We start from the raw sequence: 20164 nt of genomic DNA, 5'->3' as shown, positions 1-20164 counted from the left end.
AAACCTGCTTATTCAAATATTTTTGCCTTTTTGCATGCTCACGTCCTGGATACTTTGGATTTGGAGGGTGGCCTTCCCACCAAAAGTTTGTTGGTTTGTCCAGTTCCACAAAAACAGTACTTCTGATCTTGTATGTTGAGTATCTTGCAGCTGGTGCGAGCAAAGAAAGGTTTTAGAGCTCTGCCGTGGATGTCATCTATGACAGAGGCTTGATGCTGAGGCCTCAGCGATTCAGAGACTCAGAATCCCAGAGAGGTTAGAGAACTCAAACTGCTGATTTTCTTGAATCTGTTGGCTGCTGCTATTGCAATGTAGTTTTTCTGTAAAACACAGCACATTTAATAACATTTTCAACAAGGAAGATGCAATACTGTATTTGTTTAATTGGGCAGATTTATCTTTGGTAAAAGGAATAATGTGAAACATGCACTGCAGCCTCACGTCTGAAATCCAAGTATATGTCTTTAGGTTTATGGTCGGGACATTGTCAGTGGTCTCACTGTGGAGCAGTATTCTGTGTGAAAGTGGTGCCAAAGCTGTTTTACTGACCCTCCACAACCTCTTGGCCATGTATTTCTTCAGCAGGACCTGGGATTTGAGTACTATGTTGTTGTGTTTAGCCTTCTCTGAGATGTTGTTGAGCCAGGGATGCTTGAGACATTTGGCAGCACTGAGTCTTCCCCTGACCAATCAGAATACATTTCCATTTAAAGGTATAACTGTGGAACACAGCACATTTCAAGGGAAAGAGGCAGGCATTTGGACACATAAGACCCATGCAAGGAATAAGACTCAAGTCACTAGCAACTAGCACTAGCAATAGCATCAAAAGATGGCAATGAACACAAACCTGAGTTATTTACCCGATTTAACCCTTTATAGTTATAGATGGGCATATCAGAATGAATTTATCTCCATACTATCACATGGTAAAATACATGTTAATCTGACACCACATGGAAGTGGCATGAAACCCCCAAAAAGTATCACATGTTGATTTAGCTCTCACCCCTTCTCACGGATAAGCAAGTTGGAGATAAAGTCCCTGGCCTCTGCTGAGATGTGCTCAAAAGCCTCTTCCTCAAAGTACCAGTTGACAGCCAGGACATTGTTGAGGGTTTGGCTCTCATCGTCACCCAGGAATGGTGACAGGCCACTCAGGCTGCACAGGAACAGAGGAAAACATTGTACCAACACACAATACAGTGCTGAAAACTGCAAAATGCCATTCCATTATCATGACAGGATACAGTTTATAAATGCATTTCATTATTTCAAAAGCTGAATCAATCAGTATAGAACTCACAGCATGTATGTGACAACTCCAAGGGTCCACATGTCAGTGGGGAAAGAGACAAAGTCAAAGTCCACCACCTCCGGGGCCAGAAACTCAGGTGTTCCGAAATTTACACGCATCTTTTCCCGTGGTTTGTATCTATATATATATTTAAAAAAAAGAGCCACAAGAGCCATGAATAAATACAAAAACAAATACTCAAGGTAAACTCAAGATATATGTAAGGCACTTGTACTTCTTTCAACTTTACAATGTTCTTTTAATGTTCAACCTTTTTAACCGAGAGAAGAGGGTTCTTTACCTTCTTGCTAAACCAAAGTCAATTATTTTCACCTGATGGCTGGTGCGATTCACACAAAGGATATTCTCTGGCTGTTGAAAGACAACACAAACTTTATGGAACATATTATTCCAAGACAAATTCACATAGTACACACTGGTTCATGGAGACATGACACTGTTCAGTTGCACCTCACCTTCAAGTCAAGGTGGAGAACGAACATCTGGTGCATGTAGTGGATCCCCTCGCAGATCTGTTTTACAAACACCATGGCATCCACCTCTGTCAAAGGTGTGCTTTCATCTACGATCCTATCAAACAACTCTCCACCCTCAACACTGAACAACATATCCGCATGAACAAGTGAACCAATGAATTATTGGTTAAACTGTTTTGGTTATCACACAAAATTCTTGAGAAAATGTCTGTTGTTTTCAAATAGTGAAAATATGCCAGAATAATAGTATAAAATAGTATGAAAATTGAAAAGGGATGACATTCAGCTCCTTACTATTCAAGGATTAACACCACTTGGTTCTTTGTCTCAAAGGCCTCATAGAGCTGGAGGATGTTAGCGTGATTTAACTGGTTCATCACCTGCACCTCGTTCATGGCCATTTCCTGTGAGTGGCATACACCCCAGCATTGAAATCATATATACACAAAAACATATACAAACACATATATACAAGTCTTACCTTTTCTTTCGAAGTTCGTGTGTTGATGACTTTGGCTGCCAGTTTTAGTACAGATAATTTCTCTGTACACCGGTGTACTTTTCCAAAGCGTCCACTACAACAGAAGGTTATCTTTAGTCTATTACAGTACACATTCCTGATCAGAGGGTATCAATCTACTATCTAGAGTACTAAGAATCTAAGATTAATTAAAACCAGCGACTGGGGGACCTCAGTGGCTCACTGGGTAAGAGTGCATACTACTGAAACTAAGACCTCAGCACAGGGGCCTGGGTTCAGTTCCAGCCCAGGCCATTTCCTGCATGTATTTCCCCCCCTCTCCCTTCTTTCCTGTTAGGAAATGGTTTCGTATAAATAAAGTTGACAAAAAGGCTCCAAAAATATATTTATAGTAGCTCACAAAACACACCTGGTGAGAACCATCATGCTTGTGATTCCACTAGCATGAGCAACACAAAGGAAAGGAACAAACATGACCAGTCAGTGCATCAATTAGGCGAAATCCAACCCATATTTAGTATTCCAAATACTTGTTCTGCACCAGATTTTTGCTCTGTTTGCTGCTCTACCCATAGTAGCTCACCCTCCAAGGATCTCTTTGCTGTGGATGATGAAGGCATCCGATGGAGGGTTGGAGCGTAAAGCTACACAACGATGGAGGAAAGGAGCTGGCTGTGGAGGAACATCATCTGCCAGAGAGACACAGAGAAAATTATATTCAGTATGTGAGCAAAGCATGCAACTACAGTCAGTACATTTTATTTTGAGTTGTCATTTACCTATGACTTTGTAACATGTTTTTGGTGGGGTCTTGGGTGTGGTTCTGTCTGGTGCGGCAGCATCAACTCTGATATGGATTCCACTGGCTGAGCATGAGCCTGAACCAGTCCCTCTCACCGTACTGGAGCTCTTCTCCTGAGAAGAACCACGGGCTAAGAAGACAGGTGGAGGAACAGGCCCGGGGCACTGGAGTCTGTGACCATAGACAAAGAGTACTAATGTCAAATCTAACACATTTTATAATGCAGTAGAATCCCATAACATTTTAACTGAGTTTCAACTACAGTTGAGTATAAACATGGTAATAAGAACGGTGAGGCAAGAGGGTAGGGTTGCCTCTTTCCGACAAAACAGTATGGGGTCATGCCACAGAAACTCAACACTTCCCATGATGTTGAGGAGTCTAAAGCGGGAGTTTACCTTTGCAATGACTCTGGACAGCTGTGGACATGTCGAAGGGAAGAGCTCTCAGTGGTTGTTGTTGTTGGGACAGACAGTACGTACTTCTTTTGTGGCACAAGCTGTGAAATCACCACTGTTGGTTTGACCGTCGTGACAGTAGTCCCCATCTTTGGAGGGACCTGCATTGATTGATTAGGGGTGGCATCCACTACAGCCTCATCCTTTCCAGAGCTTCTTCGAGACTCTGCCTTTAATTGTCCCATCTGGGAATTTTCAACTATTTGGTGGTCTGAGGTGGAACCTCTGTCTCCTTTCTTTGAAGAAGCAGGTAGAGGTTGCTGTTTTGTACCATGCTGTTGTATTACTAGATCATTTGTGGTGTCAGCCTGTACAGGAAGAGTACAGCATCCGACAGAAAGATAACACTTTTAGTATTTGTTGAACTCAATACACAATTAGTCAAATATTAAACGCTGTGTATCGACAGGGGAAACACCACAGCTACTGAATGACTTCTGACCTCCACAGAGTTTCCTCCGGTGAAAACAGTTGGCCGTTCTGATGCAGATCCATTCTCACCTTTCTTTGAATGAGCACTAGGGTGGGACTGTGTTCTAGCCTGTTGTATATCCAGCTTATTTGTGAAGAAACAATTGAACAATAAAATTGAATGAAATTAATTTAATTAAGTATTAAATGTAAAATCCCCAATACCTAAATATATGTATAAAATGAAAGAAATAGAACATACAGAAGATGAGTACCTTTCCAGTTATTAAAGTGGGTGTGGTCTTATATGGTACTGTTGTTACAGCTGTTGTCACAGCCACTGGTTTACATCTGACCTCTTGAAGATTCAATCTGATTGGTTGTCCTCCCATTGAGGACTCGTCTCCTTTCTTGGGATGAATGGTGCCTGTTTGCAGTTTTTTACCCTGCTGTCCAATATTCAGTTGATTTGGAGTGTCACCCTGAGTGAAGGAGAAAGCACCACTGAGGCATTTGCTTAGATAGCCAACACATTTTGATTAAGACTTATATACATCATGTCTTTAGGATAGATGAATGGACAGAGTACCTTTGCAGTAATTGATGTTTTCTGGGTCTTTTGAGAGACAACTGTTGATGGGACAACAGTAGCCATGACAGTTTCTCCTGTCCCCTTTCTCTCTTTTTTTCTTTTAGACTCTGCCATTGGTTGGCCTCTGAGCTGTTGAAGGTTTCCTCCAATTGACTGCTTTTCTGTGGGATCTCCATCCTGGGATCTATCTTCCACCACCTTATCTACAGATCCCAAGAAAAAGGACATGGTTAATGTTTGATGGTATGAGCATCTTCAACATATTTGAAAACACAGCATTCAAATATTCTGTATTTGAGAGGGACATCATTATACCTTTGACATGCCCATCTAGGGAATTATGCATCAAGTCAATTCTCTTCTCCAGTCTCTCCAGAAGTCTAGACTGGTCAGAAAGATGTCTCTCGGCTGCCTCCCATCTAGAGGTGTGCAGACTGCAGGTGGAGCAGATAGGGCAGCTTCCATTTCCTCTTGAGAGAAACTGATCCAGCTTGTAAGAAAGGTTATCTACTTTGGCTTCTAAAGAAGGTAGGCTTAGAGAATGAGTTGGACTCCGTACAGAACCCATCTTTATAGAGTCCAAAGTACGCCACCACCAGCAGTCTTTAAACAGAAAGTTAGCAGTCAGGGCCATGAGTGAGGGGAGGTCTACATCAGGCTGTGACCCCCAGGCAGTTTATTGCTACTTACAAAGACGTTATTTGTACACTTTCTAAAATTTACAGTGGTACTTACCTGTGGTTTTGAGGATCGCTGAAGAGGGATGTTTGTAAGACGCATTGTTCCCATGCAGAGGGGTAGAGAATGGCAATGGCTGGCAACCACTTAATCACTGCTCCAGCATCAGGTCCAAAAATAGGCACCCAAGGGGAGTAGGGGGACTGGAGTGTATTACAGATAACCAAGGTATGCAGGACAAGCATTACACTACCAAATGAACCAGGATGGGTTGCACTAGTCATTCAACATACCTCCATAATTTAGAAATCTAATGTATTTATCAATAGGCTTCAAGATAAGCTATAATATTGGTTTAGTTTCTGTAAGATGAGGTCAAGTCCAGTTTGAAAAAAACAAAAAAACATTAGATTTCAAAATATGTTTATTAGACAAGAGGCAAAACTTTAATATGCATTAAGAATGGTAGCAAAGTTCTTTGAGAAGAACACCAAATTAAAAGGCATTTATATATAAAAAGGTTCCGATGCACAGTAGTGGCAAATATATACAAGCAAAACACCTCCATTATATCACATGCGGAAACGGTCTGAGAAGTTGGGCGACTGGGGCACGGTCAGAGAAACATCACTCTTCTTTAATTCCACAGGCTTGTAATGCCTAATCGGCTGGGCCTTATGAACCTGATGAAGCAAAAACAATGACATCCACATAAGTGCACGTTATTCACAACACAAATTTAAGGCCCATAATGATATCCAGTCCAAGATTCTCAGTCACCTGTTCTTGGCGCAACGCCACAATCTCCGCCTTCTGCCGCTCCTCCTGCTCCCTATGGTGCTGCTCCTCCACACGTGCCCTCAGCGCCTCCTTCTCACAGATGATGCGGTCAAATTCCTGCCGCTCTTTGGCACGGCGCTCTGTGGAGAGCTGGACACCCTCTGGAACTACTGAACGGTTAATGTCTTCTACAGAGCCCAGCGAAAGCAAGCAGTTGGAGAAGGTGGAATAGGTAGGAATGAATTTAGTGGTGGAGGAAGAAGTCAAAGGTGGGAAGAAATACACAGAACAGTTAGGGGTGCACGACAGGCTGTAGGAAAGCATGTTAACCACACCAAGAAACCCTGAGCCAGCATGTGCACTTGTTGGCTTCTACTGCAATTCAAGTGTCTCCAAATCTCAGGATAATTTCCTTTAGTATGAAAGCATGTTCTTTTTAAGTGCATAAAAGACCTGACGAGACCTCATCTAACCACTGCCACAGTGCAGACAGCTGGGAAGGGGGGGGAAGCAAAACTCTTGATAATTGCAGTGTCTTACTTACCCAGAACAGTGCGGTTCTCTTTTTTAGGGAGGAACGGCTCTTTGTGAGTCACTGTGTTTGGTCTAGCTTTGAAGGAGGCCGCCTCGATCTGATGCTTCTGCTCCTCTTTCAACTGAGGAAAGAGCACAATGCAAGAGTGAGCAGGTTGTCCTTTCATGTCTGTTGCCAAGGCCCCTGCGGTAACTGTGGATGTCTTACAGCCTGCTCCCAGCGGTCACTCTTCACGGCTCCCCTCTCGTCAATGAGCAGCTTGAAGGGCTCAGGCTTGGTGGGCTCCACCACTTTCTTCTCTGGTAGGACCACTTCATGGAAGTCTGGCAGTGGTTGGGCTTTGAACTTGGGCACCTGGAAAAGACGCAGAATGTCATTTCTCTTCCTATAATCCCGTTTTGAAGGACATTATGAAACCAGGGGTAAAAACCTGTGAGCTCAAACGCCAGAAACCCTCAAACCTACCTCTTCATGCCGTAGCTCTTCCAGTCTCTTTTCCTTCATCACTCTTCTCTCACGCTCCCGTTCTTCAAAAGAGAAGGGGCATACATCCACTTGGCTCTTCTCTTGGAGTTTGGGAAGGAAGGGCAAGCCAAAGTGGGGTGCAGCATGGGCTTTCATAGGGGCTGGCACATTCACCTGGAACCAATAACATGCCAACTCAGGGAACTCCAATCCGACTGAGAGCACTCAGTCCCATATGAAATATATACATTTGACAATTGTTAGCCAGCCTACCTCCTCCACCTTCCTTTCTATGCGCACCCTGTTCTTCAGGGCAAATGCTGGGGACTCTGGGATAGTGGGGTGGAGCACCTTCTTCTCTGGAACTCCCTGTCAACAAGTTGGTAAATTGTAAATCTAATAGGTTTGAGCCAGACTCAGGAGTGAAGATTAGTGTACTTGCACCTTGAAACAAACAATGGTCTAGGAGCAGCACTCACCACAACCTCCTCAAGGATCCTGGTGGGCAGTGGGCGAGAGTGGAAGGAGTAGTGCTCCTCGGGTTCCTCCGGTTTCTTGCTGGCATGCCTCTCCTGGAGCCTCTTGTCCATCTGCAGATGGAATCCCTCTGGCTTGGTGGGCTCCTTCACTGCAGGCTTCTTGGGGTTCAGGGCTCCCTCCAGTATCTTCCTGTTCAGCTCCAATGCCTTGAACTTAAACCTGAGACAAAGCGCAAATTAGCTCTTAACAGTGATCCCAGACACAAGTCAACAGGAGTATGTTAAGAGGGAGCTTGACTCACTGTTGGAGTTTCTGCAACTCCTCATCCTCCAGCTCAGCACTGCTCTTGGTGAATGTAGGGCGGCTCCTCGTCCTAGTCATTAGCTGGGGGGTGTGAGGCTGGGTGATCCTCCGGTGCTCACTCTTCACAAGGGCTGGGCCTGCCATGGGTTTAGGGGGGCAGTGGAAACGCCAACATTACAAATACGCATCTTGAACAGCTCTAAAAACACATTAGGTAGAAAATGTAAACATGCATACCTCTCTCCTGACTCATGCGGCTGCGCAGGTGGTAGCGAGCTGGGGTACGCTTCTGGAACTGTTCTATCTGCTCAGCTACGGACACATAGGGGGCAGGGTCCTCCCCCTTACGCTTGCTGCCCGTCGACAGGTTGAAAGGCTTTGGAACAGTGGCACCTCTTGGTCCCTTTGCCTTACAAGACAAAAGTTACATTATGGAAGTCTGAAATGTACAAGCAATATCTTTAGTGGTCGCGTACATTCAACGGACGCTTTTATCCAAACCAGTATACAGTCAAATGTCCTTACAGGGGAGGAGGGGTGTTTGCGGAGCTGAGCATTGAAATCAATCTGCTTTTGGGAGTTGTCTGTTGATGAACTGCTGGGTTTAACTCGTCCATCGGTGCTGAAGCTGAACTCCTTGGGCACTGTAGTGGACAGCACCATCTTCCTTGGTGGCTGACCTGAAAAAGAAAAAGGTGAGGAACATTAAAAACATATTGTGAATCATGCATGATGGTCTTAATTCATTTCAGAGTTCGAGGGGTTCTCAGTCTGATATTCAGTGAGTTGACTTTCAGTAGTGCTGGAAGGGATTCTTACTGCCTGCCATGGCAGCTTTGTAGCTAGCCTCGTTCCTCTTTCTCTGCTCAGCCACCTCTTTCTGAAGACTTTTGATGCGCTCCATCTCCTGCTGCTCAGAGCTCTTTTGCCTGGAAAAGATGGATAGGTGGTCATGTTTAGGCATCGCTAGAGCACACCAAGTTGCCCAACTAGATAAGATGCAGGCCAAACCAAAGTTAACCCAATTTCTTTGCCTTTACACTCCATAAGGTGGGGGCGGGCACAAAATGCATTGTTACTCAGAGCTGCCTAACATCCTGCAAGTCCTTATTCAAACCCGTTTGACAAACAAGATTCGGCTTGTCAATCAGCTTAGACTCAAGTGCTAGGTCAAATAAAACTGACTGCCAATATAATATGCAGATCTCTGAATTCAGCTCAACTGTCTAAACTTGCCCCCAAAAATGGTGTTCAGCCATGACATCTCTTGTGTTTTTGACCTGGAACGTTTGGCCATGGACCTCAGACTTAAGTGGAACATGGCATTAGCATCGTTTGAACATACAAGCCGTGCAATCAGAATGACTCACTGTGATTGTGTAGCTGTTGCAGCCTGAGCCTTGGTTTTGGTTTGAGCCTCAAAGCGAACACTGGCACGGGCAGCACTCCTGTGTCTGGTAGCTATAGAATTGCTGCTCCTAAGGAACAAAACCAGCAAACATTTGATTCAGTAAACCCTAACATTCAGATGAAAATGGTTTGGACCCCTTTGTTATATCCCCCCCATACGTGCATGAATTGTGAGCAGAGCAATACATTTGACACCCAAGTGAACTGTTGACACATAGGATTTACCTTCGTTGGGGTTGATATGATGTTACAGTATTGACACTTCTGTAAACATTGATACCATAATGAACATCTGACTGCCTTAAACAAACATTTCTGCCACAAATGCATATGGACCTGTGGCAACAGATAAGGACCAACCTTCGTTTCTTTGCAGCTGGTGAAACTGGAACAGTGGGTTCATTAATGGCTGCCTGATTGCGCTTTGAAACCCTTTTAGAAAAGAAGGCAGCTTGTCAACACAGCAAGTACGTATAATGCTTGGTAGCTAAAAGATTCTATTAACACAATTTAAACTGTCAGATTAAGCATTGAAATGCAGTTATTTGCAACATAATACCACTGCATTGAGTTAGTTAAAGAGGTCATTAATCTGCAATCCTAGGTTATGGAGCCCAAACAGAAAACATACCTGCGAGGCAGGACAACAGGTGTTTTCCTTTTTGGCTGGGCAGTCTTCTGAACTGGCCTTGTAGGTCCCCAAGATGTGACAATGTTGGATATGCTTGCAACAGATGTGCTTTGGGCATCTGCAAATTGGCAATTTCATACAAGACTCAGCATAAGCAAGCCATTCTGGGGTGACCGATAACATGCAAACAAGAAATGCTCCGATGCCTGATGGTCCAAACAGATGAAAGGTGAACTAGTTCACAAATATAATTACACCAAGTAGTACTTGGAAGTCTCACCAGAGCATGCACCCTCTTTCACTCTGGGAGAAATCACTGCTAGGGGAAGGCTTGCCTTGTCATTTCCACAGAAAGGAATATTATGCCTTGGTGGTGTGGCAAGGTTCAATCTGAACCCGTCTTCTGCTGAACCTTGTTGTTCTGGAAATGCATCCTCACATTTATTATGAACGCAAGAAATCAGTTTCAGCTACCAGTATACAGGCCATTGATATCGCCAACGTTTCAGTACAAAGCAAAACTCAAAACAGCGTTAACTCACCAAACCAATGGTCTACTTCGTCCTCGTGGTCCGGTGCTTCAAAATCGACGACATCAGACGGGGCATCGTATTCATAAAGATTAGCAGACTCACTTTGCGCCATATCTGGAAGAAAAAAAATACTAAACTAAATAATTTGTTTAACTATTGTACTTTTTACTCATTAAAGATCCGTATATTTGTCTCCACCCTCCTGCCACAGTAAATTCCGTGTTTGTGTAACATACATGGCGAATGAACCGAATTCTGATGTACATCCATCTCAGCGCTTTATCTGGGATGGACAGGGCTAACAAACAAAAAGCTACTTTAAACGCGTTGTAATAGAAGCTGTCGAAAATCAACATTTGAGACAATGTTTAGCAACTAGTGCTAGCCAACAAATCTCCAAAAACGTTTTACAATGAGCTAACTACGGTACTAGTACTAGTCTAGCTTGCTAACTACAGTAGCTAGTATACACACAGCCAGACTAGACAGTGCTAGCTAGCTACCATAGTTATTTCCCGACGTTTGGGCTCACAAACTCCTATTTGGCCACTTAACGAATACAGTTTATCTAAATTACGGCACAAATACAAACGATTGCTCAACATACCTTTACAAAGTTTTCAGTCGGGCCCGGTCAAGAACAGACAAAAGTGTGCACAACCGTCAATACAACTGAAATGAAGGAGGAGATTTGAATTACGTTTGAATTCCCTCCCTTTTAAACAAACCAATGACCAATCTGGTTAAGATTTCCCGGTAATTCATTGGCTCACTAAAACCCTTCCTGATAAACAGGGAAGTCGTCATCTAAAAACATCAGCAGGCATTTGGGACTGAACTTTTTTATTTTATTTTAATCTTTAAGTAGCCAACACTTTTTAAATTAATTGGATTAGACATTGTGTAATGCATCATTTGGGATTTTACAAATTATGTTTGATAGATTTTTGTAAGATTATTAACCAGAACTTTCTTTTGGGTTTCTCAATGTTGTTTACGTATTTGTTCTTTAGTTTCTATTGCATTAACTAAGAAAAAAAATAGTATTATTGCTTCTTGTCAAATTTGACTATCATCAAAAGCTCTTTTTGGGGGTTGAAAAAAGAGATCAAGCAATACATCCAAAGTATTCCACCTTAAAAAATCTCCTTAAAGTGTTTTTAGTGTTTTGCACCTCCCTTCCACAGTAAATTCCGTGTTTGTATAATATACATGGCGAATAAACCGAATTCTGATTCTGATTAAAACAATAAACCTGTAGAATTTTGGTATGTAATACATTATATTTGTGTTTAATTAGGTGCGTCTTGCTTATATTTGTATGTGCTACTTTTATTAAGTATGTACATCTGTATTTTATATTTTTGTAGACCTTGCCAATAAAAAAAAAAACATTACCAGTCATTATTAAAAGTTGCTTTGATCACAGACAAATTGTTGAGTTTCAACAGTCGATTACAGCATTTTGAATGACAAACTGTTAATACCATGGTGTTTATTCAACATTCAGTGAAAATAATTTAACAAAATTTCACATTAAGATATTCAACATGATAAAATAAAATACTAAAGGCAATCATTGTTTATTTTATAATTATCAACATAAAGACTACACCAATTAAAAACAAAAAAGATGTCTCAACAGTCATGCAGGGTTGCTTTTGATCTCAAACAAAAAAGACAATTTGGCTGATATGAAAAGGCTTTAAGAGAAGAAATTGTCTTCAGATGGGTCCTACATTTTCTGGATCATAACTTGGAATTTACCTGTGGATAAATTAAACAGTGAAACAATATAATTCTTACCTCACACATTATGCATGTTTACAAGCTATTATTATTTGCACTTCTAGTTAGATGCTAAATGCTTTTCATTGGCTCGTACTGAGCACAATGACAATACAGTTGAATCTAATCAAATAACTGTTATATCATGTTTGCGCAACATTGAGACAAATTATGTTGAGCATTTTATTATTAGAATCAATGCAGCAGATTGGGATTCAACTTTGTCATATTGTGCTTGACTGTGGTGGTCTAAATATTCAAAAACTCTTACAGGCAGGCATGACAGAAACCTCAGCTGTGACAATACTCTTCACCCCAAGGTTGGAAAGCCCTCCTCGCACCAGGCCACACGTAAAAGCCAAATACTGTAAAGATACATCCAATTATAGTTAGCACACACACAAAAACAATAAGATAGGAATTACTAAAACAAATTATTATTCTTCACTGGAATACTTTTTTTACATTGTAAATTTGACACTTTCCTCACCTTTGGTGCATGCTCTAAATGCTGTTTACCAGCTGAGAGCTGTGTGAGTAACCGGAACTTGTTATCCTGCAGAACATAAATACCCTGCAAAAGAAGACACATTCATCAGCACTATTCCTTTGTGTGTGATTATGCCTCAATTACTCTAGTGGAAATGTGGATTTTAAATAGATGTTGACTAAACAGGTTATTAAGTGTTTATCATAAGTCTTACTTGGTGATTTGTTCTGAGGTTGTCTATTTGCTTTTTGAAGACGCTGGTCCAAAAGTCCTTGCAGATGAATTTCATGACATCCAGTTCATCTTTAAACCTAGCTGTGTCTTTGGTGAACCTTAATTTAAAAAAGATCCACTCAGTTTTACATTTCCTTTCATCAATATAACCCAAAGACATAGTCATAAGAGTGGAACATTAGGGGAAAAGGGTTGTTTATTTATGTTTACAACATCATAAACATCACTGTCAGTAGCCTACACAATAAAAGCTTAAAATATGATCAGTACCATCGACCTATCAGGAAGAATATAAAACCAACCTTTCTATCAGTCCTTGGCCCACCCTGAAGCCCATATTCTCCAGTTTGGTAATGCACCTTCCATTTTCCTATAGTTACAGGGTTGTCAAAAATGTCACACATAAAAACCACGACTGAAATGCACATCTTATATTCTCAAAATTCTCAAGCATTTCTAAATAGGCTAATTAGAACAGCATGCATATAGCTTACCATTTCTTCATTTTCATCAGATTTGTAAATGTACTGAATTACTTCGTTGTGTAGGAACTGAAAAAGGGCTTCGTCTGCCATGTTTTAACAGATAGTTTAATGCAAGAACACCCCAAGTCAAAAAAACAGTCTAATCGTTTTAGGAAGTAGGCTAATATCGTATGCTTCCTCAATAGCAACTTGAAAGCTATTTGCGCATAACAACAAACACAACATTTGAAAACAATGTAAGAAACCCGCTTGCATGAACATGTCACTGGTCACCATTTACGAAGAACATTTTCAATTATTTCTACAATTTAATTTCAGATCGGATACTATCAGAGTCTCCTTAAACAGGCTCTGCTGATACTATACAAACGGGGTCTTAAATTCCTTCAAAAAGTAGCCCAAACTCTGCCTGACAAAAAAAAAAGAATCACGAAATTGTGTTCCCTCACTAGCGACTGATTAATTCGTGCCATGTTTAAAATATCATTCAGGTAAGGGATTGTATAAATATATACGTATAATCGCCGTCACAAATGTTTTAATACATTTTAGTAGTGTCAGTAATGTGGACGTTCTACGCCATTGCCTCGTTCTTCGTGCGAAGTCTTGAGCTTTCTTTTCAGAAATAATTTTCGGCACCAGGGGGCTCACGCGATTAGCTTGTCAGAAAGATGAGAACAGCAACTTATTGCCTCATGTTGGGCCATTTTAGGCCTTTATTTACATAAAAACGCAGGCTAATTTAGTATACATTAGGCAAATCCATTACTAGTGGGTACTATACAATTAATTACTGTGTGTATTTGAGAAAGACAGCCATGCATGTTATTCTTTGTGCAGCTTCGTTTTATTGATCCAAAAACCCAACTATCACACGATGTCTCATAAAACAGAACTGTCATGACAGCAGCATGTCTTGGCACATTATCATTACAAAAAAGAATCACTCATATCTAATACACACAGATTTGTCGTTTCAATATGTATGACGCTTTTAGCCCTCAGAGCATTTAAAGGAGCCCTAATGAATGTACTGACATGTTTGTAAATATTACACTAACTGTTAGGCTGGAATATATTTACAGTTACTTCGTTTTTTTATGTTATTTAGAGTATGCAATTATGTTCAATTGTAAAGGAAAAGCCACTAATCATATAGTGAAGACACACACGCACGCTCACATACTAAATCAAGTCAATATGCCTTTCTTAGTGTCCAGTAAAGTATTGTAACATCCCTTGGATAACAAACAAAAAAATACTGGCAAATTCTCTATTTCATTTGATAAGAGAGTGGGTTATGGGCACATAAAGATGGTCACCCAATATAACATCCAATAACATAAACCATAACATACACAAAATACATCTCTTATATACTGATACCACATTGAGATTGTTCCCCTGGCTTATTATTTTAAAACAATGATTTGTCAATAGTTTGACTTTTGGATATTAACACCTTTCCTGTTATTACATTGAGAAATCATAATAAATATATTATTAATAGAAAAGTAGTAGAATAGCCCTTTAAAGAGACCAACACTTTCAATTACTTTCAAGTATAAACTGTGAGTAAATAATAAAATACATATTTACATATGCCTCTTTTGTCTTAAAAGCATTCAATCACTCCTAGTGTAATATCTATCACACCATAAGTAGTTGTGGCCCATCAGTGCAGCCGAACAGTGTAGTTTGTAAAGATGTAAAAGATGTGGTGTATGTATGTGTGGTGAAGTTACTATATGTATAAGTTGGGGTATTCAAAGCTCAGAATCTGCCCCCCCAAGCGTATTGAGCTCCTCAGGTGCAGAATACTTGTCCGCCCCCTGTCCTGCACTCTGGCGAAAGCCAGCTGAGATCTCGTCGAAGGTCCGTCCTTTAGTCTCAGGCACTTTGAAGAAGGTGAAGACGAAGAAGCCGAGTAACAGCACAGTGAAGATGATAAAGACATAAGGGCCGCACAGTTGCTGAAGAGAAATTTGTAGAAGTGAGTCAAGAGATCCTGTGACTAATGTATTATGATTATCATGTGACAAAAGCCCAGGAATTGACAAGGTGACTCCTTACCTCAACATACTGAAAGCACATGCCCACAAGGAAGTTTGAAGACCAGTTAGAAAAGCCTGCTACAGCGAATGCTGAGGGCCGAGGACCTTGGCTGAAGAGTTCAGCCACAATGAACCAAGGGATGGGGCCAGGGCCAATCTCAAAAAAGGCCACAAAACTGAATATGGCCACAATACTGACATATGACATCCACTTCAACTGGTCCTGATGAAGAAAGGGGAAACAAAAATGTGTTATGTATTACTATACCGCATGGCCCATTGTATTTTCTTCAGGACACTCGTAAAAGTGAGGAATGAGATTATCTACATACCAACAATGCCATGGCGATGGTCATCAAGACTGCTGATCCGGCCATTCCCAGCAACCCAATGAGGTGGAGGGATCTTCTACCAGCACGCTCCACCACAAACAGCTATGAACAAATATGAAAGATAGAGAATTATAAGAGAAGTATAAGAATGGTTATTATAGGGGGTTACATGAGCATTTGATTTAACCATACAGTCTGTACTGACTACTAGCTTGGGGAGTTATGCTGGAAAACAGATTTAGTAACTTACAGACACCACAGTGAAGGCCGTGTTGACAATCCCAGCCCCGATGGTGGCATAGACTGGCTGAGACACCCCAGCCTTCTCAAAAATCCTGGTGGAGTAGTAGAAAATCTGTGGCATCACACAATATGGAGAGATTTACTGTTATCAGTATTTGTGTATACATGCTCATCATGTACAAAATTGATGTGTGTGTTTCAGTGAATGCAAGATGTAGTATCTGTGTAGAAGGGCGTTAATGTTGTTAAGGTGAGCAGGACTCACAGCGTTGATGCCAGACAACTGCTGGGAGAGCTGCAACATGATTGCAATGAAGATGGGCTGGCGGTATAGGGGAGAGCGGAACAGCTCGGCGATGGTCACCTTCTTCTCCCTCATCATTTGTCTACTCTCCTCTTTCATCTCATGCATGTCGGCGCTCACCTCATCTGTGCCTCGCAGTTTTTTCAAAACTGAAATGTATCAAAAGGCTCAATACAACTTGCTCCAATCTTAGTCTTCAATTAAATAGTTTAGTAAAAGTAATAGTTTAGTAAAAGACAAGTGTTGTCTTACCACTCTTGGCCTTGTTTTCCTCATTGCGGTTGATGAGGAGGAAGCGGGGACTCTCTGGGCAGAAGGGCAGCAGGGAGCACTGCACTACGGCCGGGATGCAGGTGAAACCCAGCAAGAAGGGCCACAGCGAACTGTTCCCCATGATCGACTCAATTCCAAAGACCTGACCAGGTGGCAGCAATGCCATCAGGCATTACAATCCATTATACTCTATATTCACTCTAGAACTGTACTTCAGGAGTACAAAGAATACCCAATGGTCTGTTCAGGTATGGTACTGGTTACTACACTTGCTTGGATCCATCAACTAACACATTTGTTAACTTACTTGTGCCATGAGGATGCCAATGACGATGCCCAGCTGATGTAGGGTGCCGAGAGCCCCACGGAGGGAGGTGGGCGAGATCTCCCCTACATACATGGGCACAAAACCAGTAGATAGTCCTGAGTACAGGCCCACAATGAAGCGGCCAGTGATCAGCATCTCCCAGGAAGCTGCCATCTTAGAGAAACCCATGAAGGCAGCTGCGATGAAGGCCAACACGTTGGCTAGGAACATGGAGTTTTTCCTGTAAAGCAGGAAATGGACATATATGTAATCTTTCTCACTCTTCTTTTTATCAAACTAGTCTATCAGGTTTGACCAAACACTAGTATTGTACCTTCCTAGTCGATTGACAAACAGGCCTACAGAGAATGAGCCAAACATTCCTCCCACAGAGAAGATGGCTACGGAGACGGACCACATTGTGGTCAGGGAGGTTTGGGGGATGTGTTCCGAATATCTGCTGTGCCATGTCTCATTGTAGAAGTTCTCAATGATCTGAAACACAATTCAACATGTAGGGTATCAATTGAAACTGGATGATTTAAACAAACTTTCCAGATAAGCATGGAATCTATGTCAAACAGCTACTTTCAAACATCTAAAACCCCCTTGAAAAAGTCAACAGATTTTTTTAATGACGTGTGCTGTCTAGTTTTCACAAAAAAAATTAATAATCCATGTCAATAATAGTTATTTTACTTTACCGTGTAACACACTGGTCCACCTCATAATATCATAAAGCTTTCATTATGTTGTCAGTTTTCCAGCTAACTCATAACCCGTGTTATGACATAGTATTTAGTGCCTTGTTTTTGTCCGGTCCAATCCAATACTCACCTTCTGAGGAGCGTTGATGACCCCTGTGTTATAGCCAAACTGCAGGGAGCCAATTACAGCTGTTCCAACAGCCATCAATAGCTGGCTTGTCACTTGCTGTAACATGCAAAAAAAGAAGAGATTTTCAAATAAGTTCAAGTTTTAAGTTTGTTTGAGTGAGAGAGGCAGGGAAAACATTTGATTAAATACAGATATTGAGGCTTAGCTAGCCTTCTAAATATTAATTATAACTTAAGTCTGGTTTCTGTTCAAGCTTTACACTATGAGCTATTTTAAATACAGTGCTATTTTTTTTGTTTAGTGTCTAAGAGGTAAAATAAACTTTTAATAAATAAAGTCCACTGGCCACCACTGATGTGTATTGTTCTCATAAGGCATATCACAACTTGACTATGTGCACAAGATGTCAACACAGACCACACACTTGAGACTTGCCTTAAGCCATTCCCACACACTAAGCCTTTATGTAACGAGTACACCTAAACATAACCCTTTGTACATCTATTACTAAGTAACCTCTTGAAGCAGATCTATAGCTGGCAAAACTTTGCGAGATTTGCTTACATAGTGATGATAACATAATGACGCACACTATCCCACTTGACTTCACAGAAGGTTATATTCAACAGCTTTTCAAGAGAACACACAATTATGTATCAAATTAACAAAGCAAAAAGTTGAATTGCATACCATAAAATAATTTTAATTGCTAAGTAGAATAAATACATTGTAAATCATCTCAAAACCTCTTTTATTTTGGAACCACCCCAAGGTAATTGGTAAGACACCATAGAAGTCTATATTCCATTGGTTCAGGCTGGAGCATGTTACGTCAATGGTCTGTGAATAGTGTTTAATCTCTGGCTCCTGTCTTTTGATGACAGGGCTCTACAGCAAGTAGAAGGTTATTTCCAGTGAAGCAATTAGAAATCAGCCAACACACAGCTTTCTAAGGATAATCTTCTGTATGTATTGTCGTTCTAATGATACCTACTGCTATAGAGAGCGATTCTATCTATTTAATTATCCCTTTATGTCCTACAAGATTTCATACTAGCATAACCAAGACTAATTCCATATCACTGCCCAGCGTGATGGTTTGCTCAGTAAAAACAGAAGGTGGTGATGATGCAGGGCATTGGTTTGTTCAGTATAAGCAGGTGGGGATGTGTGCGGGAAATGTGTACTGTATGTGTATGTGTTTGGGTGTGAGTGAGTGAGTGAAAGTGAGTCATCATATGGCCTGTCGTTATTACTGTATTAAATATATATGTAAGCATAGTCATTTGTATCTGTCTTTAAGGGGAAACTATGCATGACTGTGTGCAAATGTAACAAAAATCTCATCAGAAAACCTGATAAATAATAGATAAAGGCATGGTCCATCCAAAGTAGTAATCCAAATTTTGCAATCAATACATACATCAACCCATTGAGCAGGGACTAAAAAACATACATGAACTGCTTCAAACTTGCATGTGAACGCAGCACAAGACTGTGGCCTTAGCATGTCACATGTCATAACATGACAGGTAAAATGAGTATTGGACCTATCTACTTTTCCTCCATTGATGCTAGTATCTATATACCTGTATTTGTATACAAATACAAGGATGCATGCACAACCGCACGTCTACACACAGAGGCGGGTCACATGGGGGATGTGACATTTGAGATGGAGACACATTGTGTTACCAACCACTGGGTTTCAGGTACAATTTTAAAAGACTCACACCTGGCTCTTAACACTATGTTCACAGGTAACTGCATGGTCATCATTCAGTATTATGTATTCAACAACTTGGCATTAGGTTTATGATTTAACAACAGGTCACACACAATCAACATACACAATCAGCATACGTCCATATTGATCTCTTAGCCTACTAGTGGGGGGTGCTGGTGATGTTTTTTGATTGGCATCTAACTCTTTATAACTCGAACCAATTTATCATCGGCAGATATGCCGATGATAGTAGGCCTGCGCCTGGTCCATTAATTGTATTGTTATCCCTTACTTCTCAGCGTGATAAATGGTTGAAATGCGTGAGAAATACAAGGTGTTGCGTGAGAGCGTGAGAAATGACTGAAATGCGTGAGAAAGTTGATATCAGACTAGACGTTTTAATTACCAAGACAGATACATAAATAGATATAATATAAATCAATAAAGTTTATTACAATTTTTTTTTTTACCGTTACCTTACTCCCGGATTCCATGGTATAAGTGATCGAAATGTTGTTGAGTCTTTCAGGATATCTTGCAACTTGTACGTGTGGAGATATTGGTGATTTTGAACAGGATACTGAGGTCGATTTTCCTGATACAGGGTTTAAGAGTGCACACTACATAAAAGTAGTCCTTTAGATAGCACTTAAAAAAAGAAAAAAAGAATTAAAATCCGTATGTCATTCTAAGGCTACCATTATGGATTATTTCTTCTGGTTCTTGTTGTTTAATTTG

General features: G+C 41.0%; 4 protein-coding genes across 8 annotated transcripts; all 4 read right to left on the bottom strand.

The window, feature by feature from the left end:
• Nucleotides 1–197: 197 nt before the first annotated feature.
• Nucleotides 198–5106, bottom strand: mylk2 (myosin light chain kinase 2). The gene is given in 15 exon segments (XM_067240665.1): nucleotides 198–320; nucleotides 550–682; nucleotides 1010–1162; nucleotides 1307–1435; nucleotides 1599–1669; nucleotides 1774–1915; nucleotides 2089–2230; nucleotides 2233–2369; nucleotides 2859–2964; nucleotides 3055–3248; nucleotides 3476–3843; nucleotides 3978–4091; nucleotides 4222–4428; nucleotides 4536–4741; nucleotides 4854–5106. Coding segments are annotated over 15 exon segments (2436 nt in total). The 3' UTR covers nucleotides 198–239.
• Nucleotides 5107–5636: 530 nt separating this feature from the next.
• On the bottom strand, nucleotides 5637–11018 carry tpx2 (TPX2 microtubule nucleation factor). Of its 4 annotated transcripts, none has more exons than XM_067239959.1 (18): nucleotides 10961–11018; nucleotides 10363–10467; nucleotides 10101–10241; nucleotides 9821–9938; nucleotides 9550–9621; nucleotides 9415–9453; nucleotides 9150–9257; nucleotides 8599–8708; nucleotides 8305–8459; nucleotides 8017–8188; nucleotides 7778–7916; nucleotides 7476–7695; nucleotides 7270–7365; nucleotides 6997–7170; nucleotides 6739–6885; nucleotides 6541–6652; nucleotides 5997–6184; nucleotides 5637–5899 (listed from the first exon to the last, which is right to left on the bottom strand). In XM_067239959.1, the coding sequence occupies exons 2-18, from the start codon at nucleotides 10463–10465 to the stop codon at nucleotides 5789–5791; spliced, it is 2205 nt and encodes a 734-aa protein (XP_067096060.1). In that variant the 5' UTR covers nucleotides 10466–10467; nucleotides 10961–11018; the 3' UTR covers nucleotides 5637–5788. The 4 variants fall into 4 exon arrangements, with proteins under 4 accessions (XP_067096060.1, XP_067096058.1, XP_067096059.1 ...); XM_067239957.1 differs by lacking the exon at nucleotides 10961–11018 and adding an exon at nucleotides 10590–10651; XM_067239958.1 differs by lacking the exon at nucleotides 10961–11018 and adding an exon at nucleotides 10590–10651 and having other exon boundaries at nucleotides 5997–6163.
• Nucleotides 11019–11833: 815 nt separating this feature from the next.
• Nucleotides 11834–13714, bottom strand: trappc6b (trafficking protein particle complex subunit 6B). The gene is made up of 6 exons (XM_067240169.1): nucleotides 13360–13714; nucleotides 13168–13235; nucleotides 12846–12963; nucleotides 12632–12715; nucleotides 12413–12506; nucleotides 11834–12120 (listed from the first exon to the last, which is right to left on the bottom strand). Exons 1-6 carry the CDS (start codon nucleotides 13438–13440, stop codon nucleotides 12089–12091), a joined length of 477 nt encoding a protein of 158 aa, XP_067096270.1. The 5' UTR covers nucleotides 13441–13714; the 3' UTR covers nucleotides 11834–12088.
• A 1402-nt stretch (nucleotides 13715–15116) lies between these two features.
• LOC136945460 (solute carrier family 2, facilitated glucose transporter member 1-like) lies at nucleotides 15117–19920 on the bottom strand. Of its 2 annotated transcripts, none has more exons than XM_067239285.1 (10): nucleotides 19903–19920; nucleotides 17701–17796; nucleotides 17198–17358; nucleotides 16864–17104; nucleotides 16536–16698; nucleotides 16245–16432; nucleotides 15987–16091; nucleotides 15737–15838; nucleotides 15424–15627; nucleotides 15117–15323 (listed from the first exon to the last, which is right to left on the bottom strand). In XM_067239285.1, the coding sequence occupies exons 1-10, from the start codon at nucleotides 19918–19920 to the stop codon at nucleotides 15117–15119; spliced, it is 1485 nt and encodes a 494-aa protein (XP_067095386.1). The 2 variants fall into 2 exon arrangements, with proteins under 2 accessions (XP_067095386.1, XP_067095387.1); XM_067239286.1 differs by lacking the exon at nucleotides 19903–19920 and adding an exon at nucleotides 19682–19696.
• Between the last annotated feature and the right edge of the window lie 244 nt (nucleotides 19921–20164).

Source organism: Osmerus mordax, chromosome 7, assembly GCF_038355195.1.
Source record: "Osmerus mordax isolate fOsmMor3 chromosome 7, fOsmMor3.pri, whole genome shotgun sequence".
NCBI classification, from domain to species: Eukaryota; Metazoa; Chordata; class Actinopteri; order Osmeriformes; family Osmeridae; genus Osmerus; species Osmerus mordax.
This window is presented reverse-complemented; position numbering and strand designations above follow the sequence as displayed.